We start from the raw sequence: 27,716 nt of genomic DNA, 5'->3' as shown, positions 1-27,716 counted from the left end.
CCACGTCTTAATTTACAAAAGCGTACCTGTATTATGGGGCGGATCACTACATCATATATTTTATACATATATATATATATATATAATATATAGATATATATGTACATATGCGGTGAATGTGGCCAGCCAGTCATTATATACATGAAGAGAAAGAGCATTAACGATGGGTGATTCAGGGATTATATCAACCCGATCAACTGATTGTGTAGTTAAGTGCTCTAAATGTTCTATAATGCTTAAGTGAATACTTGCTTCTCACCCTCCGGCTGATGACGACGGCAACAAGAGGCTTATTAGACCCAACAGCACTACACAAAACGCATCATTACAGCTCAATTCTAGCCTTACTGGCTTTAAACTTCTCAAAGTACAACACATACTGGCAGAGCCCGTGATTAAAGCCCACGGCGAGGTTCGTCTGGTGTCCCCGCTGCGTCTCGCACAGGGTGAGACACTAATGAGGGTCCTCAAGCACCCTGCTGAGTAAACCTCTCATCCGGCATCACGGAGGCGACCTACACGCCGCCAGCGCTGGATATCGGAGGATTGGAAACTCCAACAACTGCATAAATAGTAAAGGCCTATTTACAATTTATTTTCCAGTCAAAAGACAATGTTGGTCAATGTTAAAGTGACAGAGAAAAACACCTGATTTCAGAAATGACCTCATGAATGCTAGGTCTTTGAGACATTACATTTAGATGCTCAATAGGATTCTTAAAATAGTAAATTAGTTCAATAACAATGAACTGCATAAAACCCATTAAGAAGTGTTTGAACTACGTGTCAAAAATTGTGTAACTGCTGATCTACAAACACAAAGTAGGGAAGTATTTTGTATTTTAGAAATTATTTATATGCGCATGTAGGACTGCCGATTCCTCGAAGCTGATCTGTGATACCGTATCCACTTCAGGTATGAAATCAGAGAAACCTCAAAGCACCGCACCTTCAAGATCTGATCAATCCAGATTGAATCACATCACCTCACAGATATAGAGCCGTCCGGCGGGAGATGTCAGAAATACACATGGAGAATGAGTCAAGAGAGAAAAACTAACTCAAACCATGAAAACATCCTCAGGAACCAGAACCCATCAGGAAAAACGGCAACTTCAGGAAACGACAGACAAACCACCTCGCCTTCCCTAAACCAGCCCAGGTTTCTTAACAAAAGAAGGAACAGTGACATGGGAAGGGCAACAACATGTATATTTGCTGAGGCAGTTTGTGCTGAATCAGATACGGAAAACTCCAGACGTATTGTGAATAAGTTACTTTTAAGAGAGAAGTACTTTCAGTTCCTTTTAACACATTTCATCATGGTGGAATTAATGACACAGATTTTTCAGACAATGAAATGCAATATTTCACAAACAAACACACACACAAATGAAAAATAATCCCAGAAATATTCATTTCTAAAGAAATATATACTAGTTGACATGTATAAGACCACACACCCTGGGCTGACTGGAACACACACACACACACATTAACTCAAGACGTGACACACACTTCACACTCCATTGAATGTGACTCACCCAACCACACATTACCATTTCTATACACTCGTAAACAAATATATAAATAAAACACTGTGTTTGATTTTACTTACTGCGTTAAAAAGTAAAAACCCTCAAATCCAAATGACAGACAAATGTCCCAACACACCCACAGCTCAGCTTCTTTCATTGCTCAAACGTTGCTTCATTTCCTGTTTCAAACCCTCTAAACCCCTCCCACTCGCGCAGGCCCGGCCCGGCCGAACAAGGACCAATCAGAGCGCAAGAGGTTGCTTTTAGAGGGGTGTGACATAAATCTGCCCCGTCTGCTTCGACCGGTGCAGCTAGACGCATGCCAAACGCACAAACTCCACAGCTGCAGGGATTCAAACACTGGGAGTTAACAGGATCTGACGGGATTCTGGGTCAAGAGGGCCCCTGAGAGAAACGGTGACCCACAATGACCCAACAGTGCAGAAAATCACCCTGAAGCAACCGTTTTATTAAATCCACAGAACTGAGTGGACACCACAGCACATTAAAACACTTCCACCCAGAGCTGAATAATGACAAGAAAGCCCGTCTGCGGCGGCTTTATCAGCAGATCACCACTTGATGCGAGTGTGTTGGACTTTGGGCTTGAGGGGTTGATGGATTACAGAACGACGGAGAAACTGAAAGCGGAGGAAAGCAAAGTGAGTCATGTGCAAGTATTTGAGACAGGACAACATTTTTGATATCTTTCCAAAGATGGCCGATACTCAATACTTTTGCTGCAGAGAAATTAGATGGTAAAAAAATATTTGGCACAAATTAAAAAATACGATTTTGAAATAAAATGAAAAGTATTTAGTGCAAACACACAGTAACAAACGTAGACCTAATGCCCACGTACTATAGTATTTATTATAGGAAAACATGTAAATGCTGCCTGGGGTGATAACAGACATTGTTACAAATGTCTTTTTGCATACCTTGTAAATGATGCCATTTTTGTTCAGTATCTGTTTTCAAAAAATCTGACTATCCCATAATAGTCCACATCTTTTTTTTGTGGATTAATTCATTAATCATTACGTGTTTCTTTCCACACCTGTGCTTCATAACGGTATAATATCGATTTTCTCCGAATCACAGACAATTCTGATGTATTAACATTGTATCGTTGCCGATTACGATTTCATTAATTTAACGATACTTTAATATTACTCATCTAGCAGTTACATTTTTAATGAGCAGTTACATTTTTAATAACTCAGGGCTGTACGTTTTTAAAGTTTTTAAGTTTTGCAGCCGAGGCCAAACAGTTGTAGCACAAGTCTGTTATCATTTTAAAAACACAAGTGCAGGTCATCCCATAAATAGACAGGTAACTTAAAAAAGGACATAAACGTTACACAAATGGATAAATTAGGGCCTTATCATTTTTTTTTTACCGAATTTGTTTACCCTTTATAATTTTTCTGAGTTTTGCACTATACAGTAGTAAATACATTTTATTTGTCAATAGAAATACTGTATACTAGGGTATTTACTAGGGATGTAACGATGCATGATTCTGATCTCACGATGTGATTTATTCACTATGTTTTAACAGAATGAGTTGAGGCAATTTAAAAATGAACAACTGTCCATTTATTATTTCTCTAATGTTGCACATTGTTGCATTTTATGTCAAATAACTAAATTGCAGTTTTAAAACAACATAAATGAATAATACAAAAGTCTCTTTAATGTAAACAAACTAAGACTTTGTCTTTGCTTTTCCTAACTTTTACGATTTGAAGAAATATCAGCTTATCCACAGTTACAAAGTTTGCAGAAAAAAACGATGGTCCTTCATGTTCAAAACATGAACCGCTATTCTTTTTTACATCTTGATTTACGGTGAATCGTTACATCCCTTGTATTTACTACAGTAAAATTATTGTGCACTATCATATATTTGAACATTACAAACAAACAAAAAATACACACTTTTAGGCAGACGTTATGCGAGGACATGGAGAGTGTGAAAATAAAGGTACCTCATGTCAATATTTTACGTGTGGCATCTACATGCATCGATTAAATATCCAATGATACAATGCATCAATCCATATCAATGTTTTTTATTGCACCCCAGTTGCTTTTACCATCCGATAACGTTTACTTCATGAAGTTTTACTTCAATTATATTTTGCAGGGATATCGAGGTTATTTTCTTCTATGTAACTCTAGAAATATATTCACATGTTAATGTTATGAATCAGACACATATCTACTAACTAGTAGAAGATGTTAAAAACAAATAAAAGAAAATTGAGAAAAATAAACCACAGGAAAGAAGGGTTTTAGATGATCCATACAGAACATGAGGGAGCAGACGAAAAGCGTATTTAATATTTCACCGCTTTTTAGATCCAACACATAATAGGGCCGTGCAATTAATCGAAGATGAATTGTAATCGTCAATTTTGGCCTTCATCAATTACAAAGACAAAATAATCAAGGTAAACGATTATTGTGCCGCATTCCATTTAGCAAAGATCCTCTCTTTTCTTGTAGTATAAATCCACAGCTCACACATTTCCTTTACAGTGGTTCAGCAGTGATATTTCTTTACATTTATTTTTCAGTTAAATTCAGAGTTTAAAAGCAAAGCCTTTTTGATTTTCTATGTTGTTTTAAGGGTTAATGAGTAATCGTGTTAAATAATCTTTAATGATTCTCTTAAATTATTTTTGTCATGATCGAGCAGCCCTACTACATACAAAGCAGAACACTAATGGGCACAAATCCCAACAAAAAAAATATATGTGCACGGAAAATACTGTGTATGTCCTTATTAATTTGTTCCCTCTTTTCAGTTATTCCTGAATCCGAAGATGAAGGGCGAATAACATTCTCATCTACTTCTGACAAAAATGTATCCCGATGCTACAAAACACTTTTAAGAACACTAATAGCAAGCCCTTTTGTGGTGTCTGAATAACATCTTAAAATACAACTACAACCACCCGAAGAACTCCTGATATTTCAACCTTCATAAGACTAAAAACACCTTTTATATAACATCTTTTATAAAGCACACCTATTATGCTACGAGACACCGTAAGCCATTCAAGGAATTATGCAAGTCGCACACGTCGCAGCCGTCTGAGTAACGTTTGTGTTCTTCCATTCAGTCTGAATCTGAACACACACATGAGAATTACGTATGAAAACCACAACGCCATCAACCACACACAAAGGGAAAACTTACATCATTAGTTTATATTGCAAACATGAACAATGTTTCACTTCCAGTTTTTCTGTGTCTAACTTCAAAGCAGAAACTAATAACATGCGACACGAACTTGAGAGTTTATCACCATACTGGCTTGCGCAAGAAATGTACTCAAGCGGCTACAATAAAAGTAAATTAAGAAATGATTTTACGTCTGAATGACTGTTTTTGTATTGATGCTAGGCTTGGGCCAAATACCGGTTTCAATGCATACCGAGGTTTCAAAAAGGTAAGGTTTCAAAACCACAAAAATGGTCTGTGATACGGTTTCTAAGGTATGAGCTGTGTTTACAGAAAAATAAATAATTAAATCATGAAATTCAAGATTTAATGTTTATGTCGAATATATATGACAAAATAGTACTTTTTTAAAGACAATTTTTATTTTAAGGCTTTATTTTTGTTTGACACCCATGTTCTATATGTTGCTTCAACATGAAATGTATTGTGTCCAATTGACAAGTGATTTTTGTATACGCAGACATTTGAAAATAACACATTTTAGTGTTGTAATAGCAAAACCGTAATAGCACGAAAACCATGGTATTTTTGATTAAGGTTATGATACCGCCAAAATCTCAGTAGCGGTTTGTGGTGAGGAAGGCGGGACGAGAGCCGTGACGCGGGGCCGGTGGTGTGAGTGATAAGTTCAATCAGCTGTACGCATCTCTCACGGAGGAGACCGGGAGCTTAAAAGGACGACCGGCAGTCCTGTTGACGAGAGAGGACCGGGCCCAGACATTGTGTTAATTTTATTATTTGAATGTTCGCCGGTTCCCGCCTCCTTCCTTCCCTTCTATGGAACTTTGCTACACGGTTTTAACACAGAGTGGCATGGCACTTTAAGCACAGAAGCCATCGGCATATTCCACGGTCTTAGTGGCACGTGCCACCCCATCCGGTCTCGCGGTGCACGTCCGGTTTCAGTGGTATGTGCCACGGCACTGCGATTACATGGCAGTAGTGTTGGACGCTGGACTGTTTCGCGAAAAGTATGCATGTTGTAAATCACGTTATTGCATGTGTAAAACCGTGGATAATTATTTTCTGTGTTTAAAACTAGTATTTACTATAAACGCATGTAAATATGCTATAAATATACTACGTTTCTTAAGAAGATCATTTAAAAAGGCTACATTCATTATGTGCACTTACTATTTTTATTCAGTTGGTAAGTGATATAAATTTCTTAATTTTATTTCATATTTCATTGATTAAATATTTATTTTATTCGTATTTCTTTATTCAACATTGTATGGAAGTGGCAGTATTGTTTTCTGTGTTCATATTCCCCGTGTAGGGTTATGCCACTGGAAACCGAAAGTGACTCCAGACGTGACACTAAGCGTGATGGCATGTGCCAATGGCTTCTGCGCGTGAGATGCCACCTAGTTTTAAAACCCCCTCCCCAAAATGTCATACCGCCCCATGCCTAATCGACGCATGCAAGAAAATGTGTATACCATTCTATGCACTATTTAAGACCTAAAATGAAACCAATAGATACACAAGGTCAAAAAAATACGTTTCGTATGGCAGCTGAAAAGCGCTTGGCTCTGAAGAGACGCTGTCAATACAAATTAAACCCCACAAACTCTTTTTAAAGGAGTTTAATGAACCGCTTGTGTTATGCAGTCAGACCAGAAACCAGCACAAACCTCGCATCACCTCACGCACCAATATAATGATGTTACACTTGCACACAATCTTAATAAAGAGCCATTTAAAGGTCAGATGTGGAGCAGACATCACATCAGCCTCCGGGGAGGAAAATTCAAACCCCAGAGGCTTGAAAGATAACCGTGTAAACAAAACCAAGGCAATGATCAATAATGTGCTCCACAGCTGCAGACTGACATTTCATTAGAGGCATGAGGTCCGGTCAACTTGCATCTAATTCATGCCCAAGCACCATCTATTCACGCAGCCATCCTGAAAAATAGTTGGCATCCCAGTTTATGGATACCAGGATTACTTTCTCCTGAGCGTCTCAAGTTCACACTCTTACCGTTATTCAGAGCATCTTTTAAAGATTTAATGGCACCAACAATGCAAACCTTAACAAAACTGTGCCATTTCAGGGCTTGACATCAAGCATCGTCATGTGGTTGTTTGGACAAGAACATTTGTCATTCACTTGTCAGAATACAAAAATGACTTAAAATAAAAAAATGCAATTTCATTAGAATAATAATATAATATAATCAATATAATTGTTTTGGATTTAGATAGGTCAAGTTTGCTTTGAGCATTTTGAATAGTGTCTGATCTGGCCGCCTGAATTTGGTTATAGGCCTACTCTCAATGACTGCTGTAAAACAGTAATTATTATTAGAAGTGTTAAGACTGTAAGTTAACTGTTTTTGCACATAGCACTAGTGTTTGAGAAGTTTAAAGTTTGGTAGCACAGGCCAAACAGTAGTAGCACAAGTATAAATCGTCTGTTGTCATCATCAAAACAATTTTGCATGTGCAGTTCTTCATGAAGCTTGTATAAATAGGGCCATAACAATTTTTAGACTTAAAAAAATTCTAAATTCTGTTTTTCCTTTTTTACTATACAAGAGTGGTCTATCCGTCCACATAAATGACTGTAGTACACTTTAGTATTAATTACTATAGTAAACTGCAGTGAAATGTTTAGATACTATAGTGTTTTTTAACTTCACTATAGTATAAAGTGTTTATCAATTTAAGTGCAGTACAATTTTCAATAGCAAATACTACAGTAGGCCTACACTACAGCATATTTTTGTCCCAGTGTTCAATTTAACCGGACTTTTATTTTGACGGGTCTTCACTCAAACAGTAAAAGGCTCGTAAAAGAAACTCTCGGAGGATTTCTGGAGATGAAGTTCGTGCGTTCATGTCTTCATACAGCGCAGACGCAGACACATGATCGACCATCACCCGTGTCGTATGTTAAACTGAGCACACGATGTTCAACTTCCGCATCTAGTAACATGGACCCAACAAACGCGCTTCACACAAACACCCAGCTCTGTCTAATGCACATATTCTCCACATGTCGCACTGTCGTTATTTGTTGTCTGGTCGGGCAAGTACAATTTTCTCTCGCTTGCCCATACAAAACATTCACTTGACAAGCGTTAAGGCCAACTTCCCATCACAACATCCAGAAGTTATGTATCAGCTCTTGCAAAATGCATAAAACAGGCAGTGTGCGGGCCACCTGAACTCATCTATAGTGTCATGATGTGAACAGCACAGATGGACAGTGACCCGACACATATAAAAGTGCATTTAAATGAAGATTCTTCTCAGATGATGAAAGAACAACTTTGCAATCACTTTTAAAACCGCCGATCAGATACCCTACTGCGGAAGGAAATCATATGACCGGTGTGTGTTGAACTGATAATACGCAACGTGGATGAACACACACATGCACACAAGTAACTTATGTCAATACGTAATTTCTCTCACAACGCATACGCACGCACGCACACGCGCACACACACACACACACACACACACACACACACACACACACACACACACACACACAGAGAGACTCGCGCGCGCACTCTTTGAGGTCTGACAGCTCCTGCATTAAAGTGCATTGTCAACTTGCACCAAATACAACGTTTGTCTTTCATTTGCCCTTCACTTTAAAATCGCATTATCTGCGCAAACCCTTTGTAAACGTCCCCTCACGTGCACGCAAGTTTAATTATAAACGACGCTTTGATAAGCTCGGTTTAATTTCGCAGGCGCCAGATTGTGCCACGACATCCGCCGTATGCACGCGAGACAAAGCAAAGGTCACATGAAGGCAATATCGCAATATTTACTCACTTATCATGTGTTCTGCGTGTCGTTTATCTGTCCGTTAGTCCGTAAATGCGCTCAAATGTGACAGAGCACGCGCGAGACATTGAGCAGTACTTTCACACTCTTCAGTGTTTAACATGTAGCGTGTTAGAATTTCTGATCGACGGCAGCGCGGGCCAATAGCAGAGGAGGATATAAAACCCAGCGTCGGGTCCACAAATAGCAACCAATCAGATGACGTCGAAGGCGGTTCCCTGCGGTTTCCACTAGCGGGGTAGATTGTGACTGTTGAATGTGTGCAGACTTAATGAAGAGGTTTTGTGTAATAATGCATATTATATACGTGTAATTTAGCTATAGTTGAATTGTTCGGATGAAATATACTTTTAATATTTCATAACATTTATAACTAACGAAAACGTGATGAAGAAAGCATTAAAAAAGAACAGAAAAGCGGTGGTACTGTGATAGTTGAAGATGGCATACATGCTACTGTCAATGTACATCACAGCTGAAAAAGAAAGACAAAATTATATGAATTCTGAGGTATAATAATAATAATGGTTGTGATAGATATTTCATTTGTTTTAATGGAAATGGTGAATGTGGGTTCTGTTGGTGGGTGGCGCCCAACAAAGCATTAGGCTTCTGAAATAAGCGGATTTTGCAATGATTTCAATTGCAAACAATTGATGGGTCATAATGGTATTAGTAATGAAAACCAATTAATGGTATTTGTAATGAAAACCAATTAAAATTGTATTGTTGTTCTTTCAGTGGATGTATAGATATTACTATTGGTTCGTATCCCAAATAAGTTTTCTTAGCAGTCTATACATTTTGAAATAAAAAAACCTACACTAACCCTCTTCTCTCAACACATTAGTCCCGAACTCTTTGTAAGTCGCTTTGGATAAAAGCATCTGCTAGATGACTAAATGTAAACGTAAATGTGAAGCATGATTTGTTATCTAAATACCAACTCATCTCTTAAGTGTAAAATCATTAATCGAATGTGTTATATGTCAATATACATATAGGCTTCTCATATTCACACAGCAGAGAGCCACTCATTTGGTAAGTGCAAACAGCAAATTACACAACAGTGTTTCAGAACAATCTGCCCATGAACTATCAAATAAAATAGTTTATTCACATAATTCTGCTTTACATTTTGAGTTTCTTAGGGAAGTATTTTATATTCGATTGTTAGTAGAAATTCTAATGAGAATATATTCCCTAATGCATGATAATCTTAATTTGCTTTGAATACAATTCATGAGTTGATTTCTCCTAAAGTATAAACGTCTTTGTGGTGCTTTAAAAACATTGCTTTGTTCATCTGAGACAGATCCAACTACAGTATATACAGTATTTACAAAATCTGCTCATTTCAACACTGCAATTACTGTACCTGGAAATAAAAATGACTGTACCATAAGACCACAAGGGATATAGATTCTGTATCTCTGGAATTACAGTGTCTTATTTCACGGGGTGATGCCAGACAACTGAGCCACCTCCTTTAGAAGATCTCCAGCCTCGTTCCTGTACTTTGGACTAAGTTCTTTAGCTCTTTTAGCCTCTCTGAGGTTTTCCTTCAGGTTGTCTACCAGCCTTTTCCGTTCCTGGTGACTGGATTGAGCTTCTTCGACCTGTCCGGTGATGCCTACTTCAGCCTGCAGAAGCGAATCAATCATTTCTTGGAGTTTAGTGCCCACAGACATGACACCCTTGGCAGCTTTGCTCAGCTCTGTGATGTCCTCCTGCGTCCGCTTCAGTCTGTCTGGAATTTCAGCTTCTGACCTCACCACCAGAGTGAAGTCATATCCTTTAACCTCCAGACTGATATATGGTTGATCTATCGGATGGAAAATGAGACACCGAATTGATAAAACGTAGAATACAGCCAAACAGATTAAGATTCTCTTAAATGATCCTGATGTGTGCTGGTGCTTTGGGCAGATTGTGCCCCCTGCAGGCTGTGACTCGTGTGACTGCAGGGTCTCACCATGTTCCTCTTTCATTTTCTTCAGGCATTGTGACAAACTGGCATAAGTGGATAACTGGTAGCGATGCGAGATGCACTGGAGCATTTCTTTCATTTGTTGATAGTTCTCCTGCTGTTTGTTAAATGTTTCGGCGACGTCCTGGAATCGCAGGTCAAGGTCGGGAACGTCAACATGTCGGGCAGTAAAGCTGCCTGTCTTCTGCCTTGTGCCTGAAAGAATAAAAAAGATGAGCCATGCGATTGGTCTAAACTAATGACACGTGTTAAGCAAATATTTAATATGTCAAGTAGGACCGTAAGGCAGATGGAAATAATATGTTGAAAGAAATCAACATTAAAGGGCGGTTTAAAGGGATTAGGTTGAGCCAGGACTATGTTAAATTATAACATCAAAGTCGTTTTTACAAACATGCCTTAAAAAAGCATCACATATGTGCATTTTAAGACAAAACACTGGTGCATTTTAAGATATATCCGTGCAAGCTGTTTTTTAGTCTAGGACTAGTCCTAAACCCTGTACGGGAATCCAGCCTAGAAATAAATAAGATAATATGACGAGCGTTCAGTACATTCAGACTGACCATTAGCAGTTGGACGTCTTCTTGCAGATTCTGGTTGATTTTGGTGTTCGGACTGAAGCAAAGGTTCTTTCTAGAAGTGACAGAAAAGCAAGAACCTATTAAATATCCCCCCAAAATAATACTTAGAGAATAAAGACATAATGTGAGAATTAAAGTTATAGTTATATAACTTATATTAAGTTATCTTTACTTTTGTGCTCTATAAAACAAAACACTATATGTGAATGACAAAAAAAAATTTGATTGATTTGATTGAAAATTGATTATTTGAAGCATAATATGACTTAAACATTAAAATAACAACCTTCTCTCTCTTCATTTGTAATGTCTGCTTCGCTCATGAGTCATGACCTACTTCTACACACACAAATGAAGGTTTGTCCTAAACCACTGGGCCGTGAAAACAGTGTAAGGATAAGAAATCCTCCAGATTAACAATAATATCACAAATCTACACTCAATCCTTTGTGTTTCTCAAGGCTTAATACTATAAACGAAAAGCAATCGAAGACTCTCGATTCAAGGTCTCAAGGTTTAGAGTTTACAAGTACATACATTATACATTCCACTTATCCTGCAAAACACCTTGAAATAAACATGAAACATGGATCCTACCTCTGCGTGTTCACTGGGAGAAGAAAAACAACAACCCATTCTCACTGCGTGTTTTTCATCCCCATCAAAAAATAAACTTAAAATGAAAGTTCAATGTGACGTCACAGTCATACGGTCGAGCGCAGCTCCCACGTGACTATCGGGTGCACCTGTACAAAGATTTACCGCAGATTTGAGAAAACAGTGTTTGTAATGTGTAACTGTACACAACGTTTCTTTCTTCCTTTTCTTCTAGATATGGCTGCATTTGTATGCTTTAAATACTATGTATGTGATTTATTCTTAAAGAAAAGATCAAATTGAATGATAGAATGACTGAATGATCGACAAGGCAACTCGTTTCACTGCCGAGAGAATCGTACTTTTTTTTTTTAAATAGTAAGATCGTATTATAAAACTGTAGTGGGTATTTATTTCAAAATTTATTTTATGCATGAAGAAAATAACACGATAAAGTTAAGCGTATTTTGCCCATGTGTTCAAGTTGTCACAAACACTTCTCTACATTGGTGTATAGGGGGCGCCATTGAATCACTTTAATGAGCTCGGATCACTGTGGCTGTACATTGTGAGCTTTTTCATATTTCCGCTGTTATGCATTTCTCAAGTCTGCTGTTTAATTTACTGTTTGAAATTGATTTCAATTCTATGCCTGCTTCTTACGAAAGGCCTAATCCGGTTTCTGGTATGAGCGTTGATACACAATACTGGCAAATCTACTATAAATCTGGATAAAGTCATCTATAAAAAGGTGTTGTGTGATGGAAAATCTACAGCACATTATTATTTCAGGTAACATGAACTTTAGACAGATATTCTAGCACAAGGCCTACAAATTGTGCACATGAAGCCTTTCGCTCTTTACAAGACTTGAAATGTAGCCAGCTCAAGATATGTTTTTGAAGTAAGAAATCCTGTCTGACAAGCGGTTCAAACGGTCATGATGGTCGAAAAATAACCCCATAAGATACCCCCAAATATCGTTTTGGAGGGTACTGGAGCCTATGAGGGCCAAAAATGGAGCATGTTTAGATTTTGACTTATATCTACGTTTTTAAAGTGGGAAGGTCACGGTAACATTATAAAGCATTTATAAATGTGTCCATTAATGATAAATATGTAATTTACAAATGCATTATGAAGCAGTTATAACTGTATGAATAAGAAAAAACCTGCCAAATAGTGAGACACGTTTAACTCACATGTAATAAATGCTTAACTAATGTATTTATTCATTATTTATTTGACTCGAAAGTAAATTCATTACCGACTTGATGTTGTTTGCAATGCTGTCAGACTGGACACTCTCATGTTGTTTTTCGTACCTGCTCGATGCTTGCCCCTTTTTATTCATGCAGTTACAACTGCTTTATTATGCGTTTGTAAACAACTTATCATTACATTAAGGTACCCTTTTTGGAGCATTTATAAAGGATTTCATTAATGATAAGTCGTATACAAATGCATTATAAAGCAGTTGTAACTGCATGAATAAAATGGGGGATTCTAACAAAATGCATGGCAAACATCGAGCAGGAAAAACAACACGACAGTGTCCAGTCTGACAGCATTGCAAACAACATCAAGATGGTATGAATTTGCTTTCGAGTCAAATAAATAATGAATAAATACATTAGTTAAGCATTTATAACATGTGAGTTAAACACGGCTCACTGTGTCAGGTTTTTCTTATTCATGCAGTTATAACTGCTTTATAATGCATTTGTAAACTACTTGTCATTAATGAAAACCTTTATAAATGCTCCATAAAGGGTACCGTAATGTAAAGCGTTACCCAAATGACTTTGGATCGAAACATGCATAAATATCATGACCAAAAACATTGTCAACACATGCATATAACATGTCCAATTAAGAATGCTGTTTGGGTAGGCACCTGGCCACGTGCCCTCGATGCCCGGATTCGCCGGCAGCTCCCGATGATTCGAGACGCTCCTTTTTTTTGACTTTGAGTGCCACGTGCTTGAAAACACAAAAGATGTCGAGCTAAACAAAGCTTAACCAGCTGTTTGTAATTTGCCTTCTTTATGTGCAGCTCACAAACAGCCGCTACCTGCTGTGAAACTGGCGCGCTGAGCGGGTGGGCCGCGCGCACTGTGATTTCCCGCGCACATCGGGAACGCACCGTATCATTTCGCTGTCATCCGCGCGCCCGTTTGCTGAGCGCATAAGTGAAGGTTTGCGGAATAAAGAAGTATTGATGGGGGGCAAATCCGGATGCAGGTGTTTGTGCTGACAAACGAGGGAAAAGGCGCTTCACTAGGTACCAATTGAGCAGAAAAATTAAAAAGAGCCGCAACAATGAGACAGGCGTCGCGCGTGGGCGAAGAGATGCTCGTCCCACGCAAGCCATCGTGTCAAATGCGACAATTAATGCGACTTTACTGGCCGATCGGCGACATTTGCATTTATTTGAAGGTGTACATAAACATTATGTAAGAATTTCATGGTGGTCCGTTGTAGTGACTCGCGAGCGAATCGTTTGAGTCGATTCTGCGGTTAAACGAATCGCTCGAGTCGATTCTTCGGTTGAACGAGTACACCAAATCGAGCCCAATTCGGGTAACTATTGACGAGTTATTCTCTTTTTGAGCTTATAACTTCGGCACGTGTAACCTGTTTACCCATTTTGCGCAGTGTAAATCATAAAACGGATGTTTATATTTTAACACAACTCTTGGTGTTTTAACACAAATCTCAACACGTGCGAATCTGTGCGCTATTATTTTAATACAACATGCGCACATTTGCGTTTTTAGGTCGTTTTTCCGCAGATGTTTGTGGCACATATGCATCGCCGGCGGGCACGAGTCTGTCATGGGCGTGTGCGTGCACATTTCCCGCGAAAGCGCACAACGCTGCTTCGTGGACCATTCCAAGTGCTGCCGCGAGCGGGGGAAGACGGAAGAAACCAACTTTACATTCATTCTAAACAGACACGCGTGATCTTTATGAATCCGTTTAACGCGGACGTCTTGTTCGCACATCGTGTCTTCCGTTAATAAAATCGTATTAAAACCGAGCATACAATATTTAATCGAGTGTAAAATGTAGGCGCGCCCCTCCGCTTCGTTGTAGCGTCCTGTCCGATCGTGTTGTTTTTTAAACCTTCATTCATTCATTGAAGACGACAACACGCCGATAAACAAGTCAATTTACTTTAATTGTTAAAATGGTCAAAACGCGTAAATCTACAGCGCAGGTAAGAGCACGCGTTAATTTACGGACAGCTGGTCGAGTGTGTGTAGTATGCAGACTTAGAAGTCACAGTACGTGAAGTTACAGTTACATACTTAAAACACGCGTGTGCGTGAATTCACAATCATTTCCTGAGCAAAACTGTTTAAAGTTTGTTCAATTGTAGTCTGTTGTGCTGCATGCATCTGTACTTATTCAAATAAACTTATTGTTTGTTCGTCAATAACCTCTATAAGAATAATCTTTTAGGGAATGCATTACTTTTATTAGTACGCATAATGTTTATTATTATTAATAATAGTATGAATAATGATACTAATAATTGTGTTGTTGATTGTATTCTATTAACATTCAATTAATACTGTTTGCAGACTAAACAGCTGGACGTGATGGATCTGTCAGAGGAGAGCAGAGACAGCATCCAGTCAAAGGTGGATAAAGACTCTTTATATCATTTATGGCGAAATTTGTCATTAAAAACATTGAATGGAAAAATGTAAACGGAGACTGAGATCAACGTCCAGCATCACAGTAGGTTGTGATGTCATCGCCGTTTCACGTTTTGATTGGTGCCCATAAGACAACACTGACACGGAAAGAACATGTATGTGACATGTACAGATACGTTTGTTTGAATATCAGCCGTTCTTTCTCCGAGACGTAGATGCTTTGTGACCCCGCTTATACCTGTTTGATATTTGTTGGGGGATAAGATGAATCCAGGGAATTTCTTTAGTCTTTCTTGGATGAGCTTTGTTTAGTTTTACAGCGTAAAACAGGCCGAATGTTTCTGACGTGATCTCTCGACAGCTTCCATCGCTGCATTCAAACATTCCTATAAAATCATTACGTCTTGATCAAATTCATCAGTGTTCTGAATATAAACACGATGGACAAAATGCAGGACTGGTGGCAGCCGTATCAAACCGCTCCATTTATAATAATAACGTTGGGCGTCTCTTTCTTCGACAGGATCTTTGCTTCAGATCCACATTAATAACAGACGAGTTAGCTCAGATCTTCATGGACACGGACAGCGAGGAAGAATTTGAGGGTTTCGCAGACGAGTCTGACCGGAGGAAAACTGTGGTAATATGAAGTCTGCTCTTTATCATGAAATCATCTTGCTCTTTTATCTGTGTCTTGATTTATTTAACACAAGACAATATTTAAAGTGTTTTTACATATTGGCAGAGTGGGAGGTCTGAGGAAGACAGCGATGACATCGGCTTTTATTCCGAAGGGGAGGAGCCGGAATCTAAAAAGAAGCGCAGCTCTGGACTGTGTGTGGCGTTCAAGTTTCCTAGCAAGAGAAACCCCGCCCCTAAACGCCATGTGGCCAAACAAGGCATCAAAGAGGCCACGCCCGTAGCGCCTCCCACCCTTACTCGGCCTGCAGGGAGAAACAGGAAGCATGGTCGGAGGCAAACGAAAGAGCCGGTTTTATGTGACATTATAAAGAGCCAGTCCAAACCTTCGGATCACTTGACCAGTGTTGAGAGTCTGCTGACGGATGAAGAGATGCAAATATTGAGCAAAAGGGCAAAGAACATTGAAGAAAACAAAGCGATGGTAATTTTCATTAATCGTGCTGTTGAAATGTGCTCAAAATAGGATGATCGTTGTCATTTCTAATGTATTTGTTTTAAAAAGACATCCTTGGAATCTCTTTTTTTTGCAGCTTGCAAAACTGTTTGCAGACTTGTCATCTTTGCCTGACCTTTCCTCTAAAACAACTCCCACAGTAAGAACCCGAAATCGCACAATATAACAAAACCTATTCACCCCACTTATCCAAACTGTACTTCTTTTATAGCTTGTAGTCACGGTGCGCTTCTAAAAGAAGACAAAGTGTACTTTCAGCAGATATACACAAAGCAATAGCTGTAATGTAAACTGAGGGATAGTGATATAAAAAAGTTTTTTATGACGTGTGTGTGTGTGCTCTCAACAGAAAAAGAAGTCATCCACTTCAAAACGCCGTTTCTCAGAGGTGCAGAGCGAGAGACGCAACCCGAGCCGTAAGGCGAGACCCCCGGAGCATTTCGGGTTGGAGAAGGAGGAGAAAACAGAACCTCAAAAGAGAGAGGCCGGCAAAATCGACATCCAGCGTCTGATGGGGGCAAGACACGGATGCTTTTCTACATGACCTAAAGAAAATTTAATGGACGAATTAAAATGATCTCAAAGTGAAAATGATCCACTAAACATGACAGACTGGCATTTTATTTAGAATATATTCTGAATTGTTTCTTTTGATCGTGTGCAGGTTAATGAAGGTCAGCGAGACGCGAGGCCCAAACAGAGAAAGCGTCGTTCACGTGAGTTCATTCGTATGCCAGAGGACATCACCCAAGAAGAACTGGATAACGTCGCCGATCGCGCAAAAGACAAGATCCTCGATAAAGAAAATGTACTTTATTTTTTCCATCCATCATGTTTTGAAGTTTGTCATTTTTTGCATGCGTTTGATGTGTTTATATGACGTGTCTACAGGGCAGCACGTGTCATCAGTGTCGTCAGAAGACCCTCGACACCAAGACGGAATGCAGGGGTTTGTACTGCCAGGGGGTCAAAGGTCAGTTTTGTGGCCCCTGTTTACGCAACCGTTACGGAGAAGACGTACGCGAGGCACTGCTGGATCCCGTGAGTGTCTCGTCAGAATATCTTGACTCAAGATGATTATTTTGTTTCTGTTAGTTAGTTGAGAATTGTTGCACTTTTTGTGGATCTTTCATTGTTTATTGTGTTTACCACAGACGTGGGTGTGTCCCATCTGTCGTGGTGTGTGTAACTGCAGTCTGTGCAGGAAGCGTGATGGACGCTGCGCTACGGGCGCTCTCACAAACCTAGCCAAATTCTACGGCCACGACAACGTGAAGGTGTATTTAGAAAGGTAATTCAGCATTTTAGGTGTGTTTACATCAAATCTTTAATGTAGTCTGAACACTGAGGCAACAGGCTTTTGGGGATGAAATGTTATTTGAAATCATGTGTTGTCTTGTATGTTTGTGGCTCTGTGTGTTAACCAGCAGCTTGTCTAAAATCTGAATTTAAAATTGAAGTCTTTTTGTTTTTTACAGTCTGCAGAAGGACGTGGAGTGAAGACGGAGCGTCTGGCACTTGTTATCAGAACTGATACTGAACCACTTCTGATATTTTACTTTAAACACTTTTAAGCATGTGTTTTAAGCACAGATATGCAAATCACTAGTGTATTTTTATACGTCCTGATTTTATGCTGTACTTTCAATTTAAATAAACCATTTGATGATTCACTCGTGCCATGCAAGCATATAAAACATGTTTCTGACTGAAAAGCGTTCTGTCATTTGCACATTTGTTTTAATAAAAATGTTCTTGTTTCATATTTGTTGTCGTCTTCCTTTTGTTTAGTAAAATCAACAATCAATCCAGTTTTAGATCATATTTCTATTTTAGGATAAAATGATTGCAAATAGTCAGAATTAAAGTGTTTGTGTTTATCTTATTTGATATTTTACTCTCTGTGGTGCCTTGAGTGTTAGAAAAGCACATCACAAATAAAATGTATAATTTTTTGTGGTGATTTTAAAATCCCCTAAAATAGAACAAAAAAATTGAACAATGTGCATTTTTCTATTACTGTAATGTTTTTGGTAGCATAAATTAAATTAATGTATTCACTGGAATCTAATCTCTATTGCTGAAATTTTGGATTTTGGATTATTTTAATTTAAAATGTTTAAATAAGACACTAATGTTGATAATTCTACCGTTTAAGCAAACAGCTTTATGTAAACCTGACGGCTGATAGCTATGCATAGCAAGTACAGAGCTGTCAATCAAAGTGAGAAAAAACAATGTCCTGCCCACCTGAAATCACCCACGTCTTGTTCTTGACACTGTCTCTCTGCTTTAAAAAGTTTCCTGCATGCAACCATACACGGCTGATAAGATGTTAAATAGTTTTTTAGGGTGTTGGTTGGGTGTTGCTGGTACAAACTCGCCCTGGGTTTGATTTCCTGGTCTAAATATGGCTCTCCTATGGTCTATCTGATTTTTTTCACCTGTTTGTTTATCAGTCAGGTGAAAATTTGACCCACGCTCAAGGTCAGGCATTTGACCCACATGTGTATACATAAAAATAACAAACAATAAAGAATTGGACTTGACATAGTATATTTAAGACAGAAATACTCACTTTAATCTCAAGTGTTATGCAGGCAAATATTTTTGTTTTCTTTTCCCCTTAACATAACACGTTTGTACAAAGTTATTTAAAAATATCAATAAACTGCAGCCTTTCAGGCTAACCTGGCAAAATCCCCATTATCAAATGCCATGAGGACAAAGAAACATCTTAGAAAAATGATTTACAAATGAGGTGTCACTAGAAAATCTTAAAGAAAATCGGTCGCCACAGAAAATATTACCAAAAACATCTATATTTATAACCGTTTGGTATCAACCATGTCTTTTTCAACTTTTTCTTTTGAAACAAGTTATGTTCTGAAAACTCAAGATAAATTAAAAGCCATGGTTAAACTTTCTAAAAGGACCACGTTTAGAAATAACAGATAATAGTTAGCGGAAATAAACCATGCAGCACGTCATCTCTGCATTAACAGCGCACGATACACATTAGCAAATACTAAGAGAAGGATAAATAATAAATTAGGCACACACAGGTCTCATCTACTCGTGTGTTGTGTGCTGACCAAAAACAGGGGCCTGAAATGAATTGCAAACAAAAAACAATACTCGAAAACTCACAAAGAAATGCCACCACACGTATTTCTGAACATCAAACGGATCTCAGTGGCTTCAGGGTCTGATCTGTCCCATGGTGACCCAGCAGAATCATCTGGTATCAGTCCAGAAGAAGGGGTTGTATGGATGTAACAGGGTTGAATCTCTTTGGAGGGAGCGTGAGAGTCTACGGACGACAGGAGAACACATTCAAATGAAAAGGGCCGAGCGGGTTCGGGATTATCTACATCTCACCCGGACAGACGGAGCAAAGACAGGGGCGTAAAAAGATCATCGGGACCCTCATCGAAGTACCCAGTCTTCACTGGCCACAGTGTTCACCATCGTATAAAAAAGATTGTGTGGTCGACTGGGCACTACTGCACCCAAACACAGTCGAAGCCCACGTCCCCCTGCCCAGCCGTGACATAGTGGTACTGCAGTAAGTGTTAAGGCATCTGAGTACAGTTTATATGACTTAAGATAGGATATCCTTTTTTCCACGTTTTTCTGAAAGAAACTTATTCTACCCCTTAGTAATGTAAACATGGTTTTACAAAGATTGTCTGTATAGTATTGCTTTCATTTAACATAGAAAGCCCGATTGTTTTTCTTTTCTCTTTTTACTTAGTTTTTTACAGAAATCATAATCTTTTCTGAAAACTGGAATGCATTATTTGTAAATCTAATGTGCTTTTTTTACTGACCCATAAAAACGGCCACCGCCGCTGCTTCTCCTACATAAACGTTGACTTTGAGTGTCAGTTTGCGTTGCTCTTGTGCATGGCAAATTATTAGAACTCCGGAGAATTGAAATTCTAAAGAAATCTGTATGTGAGACTCGCGCTGAGCTTGTGCTAAGGCCCTCAAACCTTTCTGACCATTAGGTGCTCTTGTTTTAAGCCTGATAGTATGCACACTACAGACCGATGCATGACTCCAAGATTCTCATCCCCGACCGGAACAACAGATACAGAATATTTGTGCATAGCGACAGATTCTCGACTATTCTAAGGAACATCTTGTGCTACTCGAAATAAAACAAACTCATCATCATCACGTCTTTTATCAGCTCATAGCATTTCCATCCTCTTTAGATTATTCTTCATTATATTTTGATAATATTAAATTTTCATATGAAAAGTCGACTACGCTCAAACAGCTGTCCATCGTCGATAGAAAAGAACGAAGAACATAAAAAAATCAACATATAAACAAGCCAACAATATTCTGGTGCTCTTAGACGATTATATCTGGAGGGAAAACTACTCAAACTCCTCCTCTAAATTGTTTGAGGTGGTGGGCGTTGCCGGGTTAGAATCCGGCTGGAGCGATGCCACGGTGACGATCCTCGGCGACCCCAGGACCTCGTCCACCTCCTCCTCCATATCCTCTGTGGTGATGATGGTAAGTGCCGCCCCGCCCTTTTTGTTCTGGTGTGTTTTGATGTGCTTTGACAGGTGGTCGCTACGCATGAACCTCTTGGAACATTCCGGACACTCGAACCTCTTCTCTCCTGATGGGAACGTAGAGGATTGTTAGTTTGATCAGAACTAAGCAAGAACAGATACTGATGTGTCGTGACGGGTGCGCGCGCACCTGTGTGTGTCCTGCGATGCCGCTGGAGCTCATCGCTCCTGGTGAAGCGTTTCCCGCAGAAGATCCAGTTGCAGACGAAGGGTCTTTCTCCCGTGTGCCAGCGCAGGTGAGCTCTCAGGTGAGACGTCTTACCGTAAACCTTCCCGCAACCCTCCATGTGACACACGTGCTGCTTCTTCTTGGACGGATCGCTGTTGTTTCTGTGAGAATACAGAAGCAACAGATCAGAATTCTGTGTGCATTTTAAGACCATCACAATTCTACTTTTAGTAGCTTTTTAAAAGTATAATATTAAAAATGTCCCCCCATACACAGATCTCCCCTTGCGCATGTGTGCATTCAAACTAGTGGAGATGTTTCAGGATTTAAGGTCTGACAACAAACAATGATACTGAAAAGGTAATTTTCTCTCACACTAAACTAACAATTGGCTTAACAAACAACATCAAACAGGAAACCGTGCACCCAACGGCCTTTCAATCCGTTCTTTAGTACTCTTGAAAAGTCTCATATTCCACTCGTTTACTTCTCTTTTCTCACATACCTCCCCTCTCCATCCCTGCAGTTGGGACAGGAGCAGGCCACCCTGCGGAGTCTCTTGCTGGGTTGACCCTCCTGATCGGATGGGCTTTGGACCTGTCCCATCTGATCCGGGCTCACCGCGTTCAGGGTCGTGCTGCTGATGTTGCCAACGGTGACCGTTACAGGGGCTGAGTGAACTTTGACCCCCTCCTGACCCTGCTGCTGACCTGTGGGGATTTACAAAACATTATCGATGATTAAATCACTGCGTGGTCAATTGTAAGAACAAAACAATCAATGGATGAGAAAAAAGTCAATTTGGCTTCATTCACAACTCAAGACAAAATATGTTTGACACAAACATATGGAGTCATTGTGATTTACATTATGTTGCTTTATGAGTAATGTCTAGCAGATTCATCATAAGAATTAAGATTAAAGGAGCCAAGATTTTGTCACTCACCACCAATTCTACACCATTATTTAATATATAAGACAAAATTGTATATATTTTAAGTATTCTTCGACCCAGTAAGAGCAGCGTTAAACCAACATTTACGTCTACAAGAACTGGCAAAGAGGGTGGCACCAAACTTAAGAACAAGAACAAAGAGTCTGAAATCGAACACCTTCAGCAGGAAACTACCTTCAGACTCTAACTCATGAAATATAAATGCCTTAACTTGCCTTTTTACTTCTTAAGTGATAAAGAGCTTTAGAGAGCTGACAATCATCATCAACTTTAAATGTATCTACATATCAGAACATTTCTATCTCAATACTTATTACCAAAGTACGATAACAAAAACATGATTCAATCTAATGTTGATAAAAATTGACACAAATTATTTCATAAAAAACAAAAAAGGAGATTTTACACAATATATTTGAAAGTCAGGCAGGTTTGGAATGAAAGAGAGTAGAGGATAACAGAATTTCTATTTTTAGGTTGTCTCTTTAAATCACACAACAGCATCATAAACAGGTGAGATGTCACATGACAGGGCAGTCTTACCTTGCACACCAGTGATGGTGAGAGGGACACCCTGCACCTGGACTCCAGCTGTCCCCAATCCCGCTATGTTCACCGTCTGCACCCCTGTGCCGGAGGACAGCTGTGCCGCGCTCAGCGTGATGGGTGACCCTCCGAGAGTCAGCGGGGCGATCTGAGTGAAGGTTCCCCCGCTCGCATTCGATGTCACAGGTGCGAGCGTCAGCTGTTGTGGTACGCCAGCGTTCTGCAACTGCACGGTCTGCCAGCTGATCTGCCCCGAGGGCGTAAGAGTTGGCGTTCGGATCAGAAACTGGGTTGGGTTCTGAAAGGCCTGGAGCTGGAGGTTCTGCTGAACGGGCTGTAAAGTCTGCCCGGGTTGGATCTGTATGGACCCCTGGACTACCTGCTGCTGGGGCTGTTGGATCTGGATCTGTTGGAGAACAGGGTGGCCCACAATTTGGAACTGCTGGATTTGGCCAGCCTGGTCCGATGCTGGTTGGAGCCCGTTGGACTGGGCCATGTCTGACTCACCCGACTGACCCTGACTGTCCTTTTGGCCCTCAGTAGCCACTGTTGATAACGTTGTGCCATCCGTAGTTGTCACAACGATGGAATCTGTGCCTGACGCGGTCGTTGTGCAAGTGGACGCCCCCATGGATTCTGCCGAACTCGTGACGGTTGTGGTTATCAGCTGGTTGCCATTAGAAATGCATCCATCACTTGTTTGGACCAGCTGAACCTGTCCGCCCCCTCCCCCCATGTTGTTGACATAGTTGACCGGTAGAGCCAAGGTCATGCCGCCGAGGTTGATGGGTAACGTGGTCACCATGGGAGATTGCGTGCCCTGAATGGTTTGCAGCTGAAGAGGGAACGACGGCCGGATCTGAAGCGGAATCGTCTGATTGGCAAGATTCTGCGTGAGGATGCTGGCTGAGCCCGCCCTCTGGGGCGTGGCAAAGATGGCTTGGTTGTTTCCGGTTTGGATGAGTTGGATCTGTTCCGGCTGAACGCTTAGGGCTGTGGGGTTACTGGGGCTTATTTGGATTTGCTGTCCATCTGCGGTCTGCAGGTGTGGAATGACCTGGTACTGGATGCCGCCTGTTGAGTTAGGCAAATTCTGGACCTGGATGATTTGAAACTGCTGCTGCTGTCCGGCAGGTGCATTATTCGAAGCCACCGCCTTGACCTTTCGCCCGGCCGCGCCTTCCCCGGTCGCTACGTTTGCCGTCTGCTGAATGCTGTCCTTGGTTACGGTTGTGGTGGCAGGGGAAGTGGCTATGATCTGCCAGCCGTTTCCTGTTAACTGCGCGGGCAACAGCTCAATCTGCTGCGTGGGGTTCTGGAGCTGCAGCAGGCCCTGATTGGGGTCGATCAGTATCTGCTGCTGTGTCGCCGCCTGGCCGTCAACTCCGACTCCTCCTATTTTACTGCATGTCGCTGCAAGCAATGCGAGGGGAGACGGTTGTGCATCCTACACACACACACACACACACACAAACAAACAGTGTTAAGTAAGTTTCAGTAAATGTGGGCGGGTTTACAGGAAGAGTTGGTGGGTGTGTGTAAACCACAGTGTCTCTATTTCCCAAACAAGGGCTTGAGAGAGAAACTGTTCATTACAGAAACTGGTTCGGAGTGATTTCAATACTTCGAAAAGTCAAAGTTGATGCAGAGAGACTGGCAAGAGAGAGAAAGTGATGCTTTTTTCCTTGTGGCTGGTTATTCCATATTTTACATTGGTTTAAATGTGATTTAATTGATTTTGCAAACTTTAAAATATAAACCATTTTCTTTAATATTGTGACACTCTATTCCATATCACAGTTTGCATCACACAAACCTTTAAAGTACAGTCGAGTCCAAATGAAATATCTAATGAAGATTCTTTAAAACTGATAAAAATAAATGAAACCACTGCACTGGACCTGTGTCTTCATTTTACATCAGAACATTTTGTTCCACATTTCTCCAATTCTTTCAACTTTATTTACAAGTTGAATTCAATCCAGATTCGTGGGACCCCCACTCAGACTTGTGAAGCCCACCGTAGTCTTCTGCGACGCTCAAAAAGATTACAATGGTTACATAACCCAGTCGACAACTGTGTCAGCAACAGGAGGTGAGACAGGGACACAGTCGCCCTGCAACGACCAGGAAGTGCTTTCACCAGCAACACCCAAACTTCACATCTCTGATACCTGCGATCCTGAACTTTTCCTCTTCGTCCCCGCATCCCCTCCGCCGCTCTTCCCCCCATCTGTGGCCATGGCTTCCTTCTTTTGATCTGCAAAAAAAACCCCACAAACTGAATCTAATGCAACGTCACACAGCACAATGGGATTTTTAATCATGCAAAACCCTCCAAGACATTCAAAAACATACAAACATATTCCCCAGTGCGTCCTTTGCACAAGCCCCCAAACTGATCAACAGCCACGAATAAACAACAGATTCCACATGCTATCAGGGGGGTCACATATGGAGAGATGGCACAGACACACGCATGGAGAATTAAGGGGTGGAGACGCATAAGGAGGGGAGGGTACGTACCACTCATTCCGCATTAATAAAACCCGGAGAGGAGTTGTTTAAGAGAAAAAAAGGCCGGACGCCGTGGAAGGCAGGCAGGCAGAAGGCAGGCAGAAGCCCAGGAGAAGGACGGCCTATTTTCTCCAGCGGCCGCAGACTGTGGCGCAGCTCTGACGCACGGACCCACCCCGTCAGGAAGGGCGGTGCCAATGCAAAAACACCCTTCAATAACGGAACATAAAATGCCGATAGAGTCCGAGCGGGTCGGGTTCGACAGCGGCCCTCCTCCGCGACTTCAATTCGCCCAATTTGTTCAGTTAGTCGCGCAATTGAATAACACTCCTCCGCGGACGTACATGAAGGTCTGTCAGAGAGCTCCGTCGGCGCGAGGGCCCACCCACTCTCATTTAAATACCTGCGAATGCCAAACCGTCTCCCCCGGCCGTTTCTCTCTCTATTTTCGTGCGCCTCGGATGAAATTGCCGCGCGGAATTCGCCCGTCAATATTCGCCGAGATTGCAATCGTTGACTTTTTTGATGCACAATTGCATTTGAGTCACACTAAAATTGCTATGGCTTTTGTGGGCGGATGCTCCCCTCCCACATATTCAGATCGGACGGCAACGGTCTGCCGACGAGGGGCCGCATGGAGGTTGTAGTTTTACGACGCGCGACGTCGATTCGCCCGAACGGTCGCGCGGACTACAGCTCCCGTGAGCCGCCGCGACGAGCCGAGTGACGTTTCGTGAAGGGGCGTTATCACGTTCGGTTGCTCGGAACGAAGAAGGGCGGGCTCTTGTGGTATGTGGGGGTTGGGCGAGTGGAAACGGGTGGAGAGAGAAGAACCACCGGCCCAGTTCGGTCACGAAACGCACAACCCACTCAAAAACACGCCCTAGTCCACACGCGGTACACCGAGACTGTTCAATACGACACGCGAAACAACGTCACGTCGTTTCAACTGTCGAATTTCACGAGCGCGCGCGGATTCGCCCTGCAGGCTACAGATGCTTGAATGTAAACGCATTAAACGCACATTCAGTGCATATTTAGATCTGGATTTATCTGATATGCATTATAAAAGAAAATATATGTAAGCACGAATATTGGAGACGAACATTTGTATTGAAATAAACGCGCATGATGGTATCAAGTAATTTTTTCTATTACATTTTTGGAAACAAAAGTTCAAGATTCATATATTGCTTACAAAGAAAGACTGAATATTTGGACACATATTATTAACTTCTATAATATAAACGCCAACACTAGCACACCTGTGTGCACTACATCACATTGACACCAAGTCCAGGTAATAACACACAAGTCTCAGGTGATCATAGAGACAGTCTGATTATATTTGTAGCAGATGACACCTGGTCCGATCTTTTGTTATCTTATGCATTTGTGTTCAGTGACACGAGTGAACAAATACTTACAAACACGTCACCGCAAATGTATGTTTTATGTTTTTAACAAAATCATTACGTCTATGTTGTGATAGTGGTCTCAATATGCAAAACATTCAATTAAATATGTATTTAATATCGTATAAACGTGCTACATTGATTTACACAAGGACAGTTTATCTATGGCTTAATTTAAATTGAGCGAGGACAATATAAATGTGCGTAAGTGTAATTCTGTAATGAGGTTTTGAGGACTCAATGATGCCACCTGAGGGTTGCGGAAGGAATTGCATTCTGAATGTAAGCGGAACATTGAAAGCGGCGTCGGTACTGTAGTTATATTCGAAACGATATGCTGTTAATATACTCGTTAAAGAAAAAATGACAATATTTTATATTTGGCAACTGTTTTATTTGTTAGTAAAGGGGGACTTTAGTCATTTAGCAGACGCTTTTATCCAAAGCGACTTACAAAGAGTCAAGTCAAGTCAGCTTTATTTATATTGCGCTTTATGCAATTTTCATCGTTTACAAAGCAGCTGTACAAGAAAACATTGAATATAAGCATATAAACATGAAAGGTTATGCAAGTCAAAACACAGGTCAAATATCAGACAGACTATAAATTCCTATATGCAGTGTTAATGAAATAAAACTATACAATTCAGGGAACAATAAGCGATATGTCATACAGGAGCAATAATACAATAGATGCTTATAACAACAAAAGCCAGAACAATACCTGTTGAGAGAGAGAGTAATGATGACTTTATTTCATCATTACATTTTTCTTCCATTTGTTCATAAAGCCCTTTTTGTATGTAAAAAGCACATCCTGGTATCATTTACAATTGTTTTAGAACTGTCAATTGTCAGATTGTACCAAACACAACACATTTCAGACCTCAAACCTTATTTTGGGTTATTTCAGTGCACAT

The 27,716-nt window shown here is 40.5% G+C and overlaps 4 protein-coding genes across 12 annotated transcripts in view; 1 reads left to right on the top strand and 3 right to left on the bottom strand.

Annotated features, from left to right (window-relative positions):
• The window catches only part of hycc1 (hyccin PI4KA lipid kinase complex subunit 1), a 22,092-nt gene extending 13,353 nt beyond the window's left edge, over window positions 1–8,739 (bottom strand). For 4 of the 5 annotated variants that reach the window (XR_013788148.1, XR_013788149.1, XM_079484702.1 and 1 more), the window contains exon 1: window positions 8,593–8,739. The gene's annotated coding sequence lies outside the window, so the exon portion shown is untranslated. Of the gene's footprint in view, window positions 1–1,618; window positions 1,721–8,592 lie in introns of those variants that run through there. The other variant, XR_013788150.1, reaches the window with a different exon arrangement.
• Window positions 8,740–9,134: 395 nt separating this feature from the next.
• LOC306910275 (uncharacterized protein) lies at window positions 9,135–11,888 on the bottom strand. Of its 2 annotated transcripts, none has more exons than XM_079484709.1 (4): window positions 11,776–11,888; window positions 11,161–11,230; window positions 10,580–10,789; window positions 9,135–10,429 (listed from the first exon to the last, which is right to left on the bottom strand). In XM_079484709.1, exons 1-4 carry the CDS (start codon window positions 11,812–11,814, stop codon window positions 10,059–10,061), a joined length of 690 nt encoding a protein of 229 aa, XP_079340835.1. In that variant the 5' UTR covers window positions 11,815–11,888; the 3' UTR covers window positions 9,135–10,058. The 2 variants fall into 2 exon arrangements, with proteins under 2 accessions (XP_079340835.1, XP_079340836.1); XM_079484710.1 differs by lacking the exon at window positions 11,776–11,888 and adding an exon at window positions 11,465–11,523 and having other exon boundaries at window positions 9,691–10,429.
• A 1,963-nt stretch (window positions 11,889–13,851) lies between these two features.
• On the top strand, window positions 13,852–18,363 carry cdca7b (cell division cycle associated 7b). Of its 4 annotated transcripts, none has more exons than XM_079484699.1 (10): window positions 13,852–14,059; window positions 15,366–15,425; window positions 15,967–16,083; window positions 16,189–16,566; window positions 16,676–16,738; window positions 16,949–17,116; window positions 17,264–17,407; window positions 17,491–17,640; window positions 17,754–17,890; window positions 18,078–18,363. In XM_079484699.1, the coding sequence occupies exons 2-10, from the start codon at window positions 15,384–15,386 to the stop codon at window positions 18,097–18,099; spliced, it is 1,221 nt and encodes a 406-aa protein (XP_079340825.1). In that variant the 5' UTR covers window positions 13,852–14,059; window positions 15,366–15,383; the 3' UTR covers window positions 18,100–18,363. The 4 variants fall into 4 exon arrangements, with proteins under 4 accessions (XP_079340825.1, XP_079340823.1, XP_079340824.1 ...); XM_079484697.1 differs by lacking the exon at window positions 13,852–14,059 and adding an exon at window positions 14,681–14,998; XM_079484698.1 differs by lacking the exon at window positions 13,852–14,059 and adding an exon at window positions 14,703–15,065.
• A 797-nt stretch (window positions 18,364–19,160) lies between these two features.
• On the bottom strand, window positions 19,161–25,947 carry sp4 (sp4 transcription factor). The gene is made up of 6 exons (XM_079484061.1): window positions 25,391–25,947; window positions 25,039–25,124; window positions 22,862–24,311; window positions 21,869–22,073; window positions 21,325–21,524; window positions 19,161–21,241 (listed from the first exon to the last, which is right to left on the bottom strand). The coding sequence occupies exons 1-6, from the start codon at window positions 25,395–25,397 to the stop codon at window positions 20,991–20,993; spliced, it is 2,199 nt and encodes a 732-aa protein (XP_079340187.1). The 5' UTR covers window positions 25,398–25,947; the 3' UTR covers window positions 19,161–20,990.
• Between the last annotated feature and the right edge of the window lie 1,769 nt (window positions 25,948–27,716).

Source organism: Barbatula barbatula (genome assembly GCF_947034865.1).
Source record: "Barbatula barbatula genome assembly, chromosome: 21".
Classification (NCBI taxonomy): domain Eukaryota; kingdom Metazoa; phylum Chordata; class Actinopteri; order Cypriniformes; family Nemacheilidae; genus Barbatula; species Barbatula barbatula.
The sequence above is the reverse complement of the archived record's forward strand: the minus strand, read 5'-3'. Positions and strand labels throughout refer to the sequence as shown.

What these genes read in the sequence shown, in the direction of transcription:
- sp4 (XM_079484061.1), bottom strand. An exon ending in GGAAAAGTTCAGGATCGCAG is followed by an intron (nt 24,312 to 25,038) that starts GTATCAGAGATG and finishes GTGTGTGTGTAG; the next exon opens with GATGCACAACCGTCTCCCCT. An exon ending in GCATCGCAGGACACACACAG is followed by an intron (nt 21,242 to 21,324) that starts GTGCGCGCGCAC and finishes CGTTCCCATCAG; the next exon opens with GAGAGAAGAGGTTCGAGTGT.
- LOC306910275 (XM_079484709.1), bottom strand. Translation starts at nt 11,814, where the DNA reads ATGGGTTGTTGTTTTTCTTCTCCCAGTGAACACGCAGAG. An exon ending in CTCCCAGTGAACACGCAGAG is followed by an intron (nt 11,231 to 11,775) that starts GTAGGATCCATG and finishes TGTCACTTCTAG; the next exon opens with AAAGAACCTTTGCTTCAGTC. An exon ending in AAGACGTCCAACTGCTAATG is followed by an intron (nt 10,790 to 11,160) that starts GTCAGTCTGAAT and finishes TTATTCTTTCAG; the next exon opens with GCACAAGGCAGAAGACAGGC.
- cdca7b (XM_079484697.1), top strand. Translation starts at nt 14,969, where the DNA reads ATGGTCAAAACGCGTAAATCTACAGCGCAG. An exon ending in CCTCTAAAACAACTCCCACA is followed by an intron (nt 16,739 to 16,948) that starts GTAAGAACCCGA and finishes TGCTCTCAACAG; the next exon opens with AAAAAGAAGTCATCCACTTC. An exon ending in ACATCCAGCGTCTGATGGGG is followed by an intron (nt 17,117 to 17,263) that starts GCAAGACACGGA and finishes GATCGTGTGCAG; the next exon opens with GTTAATGAAGGTCAGCGAGA.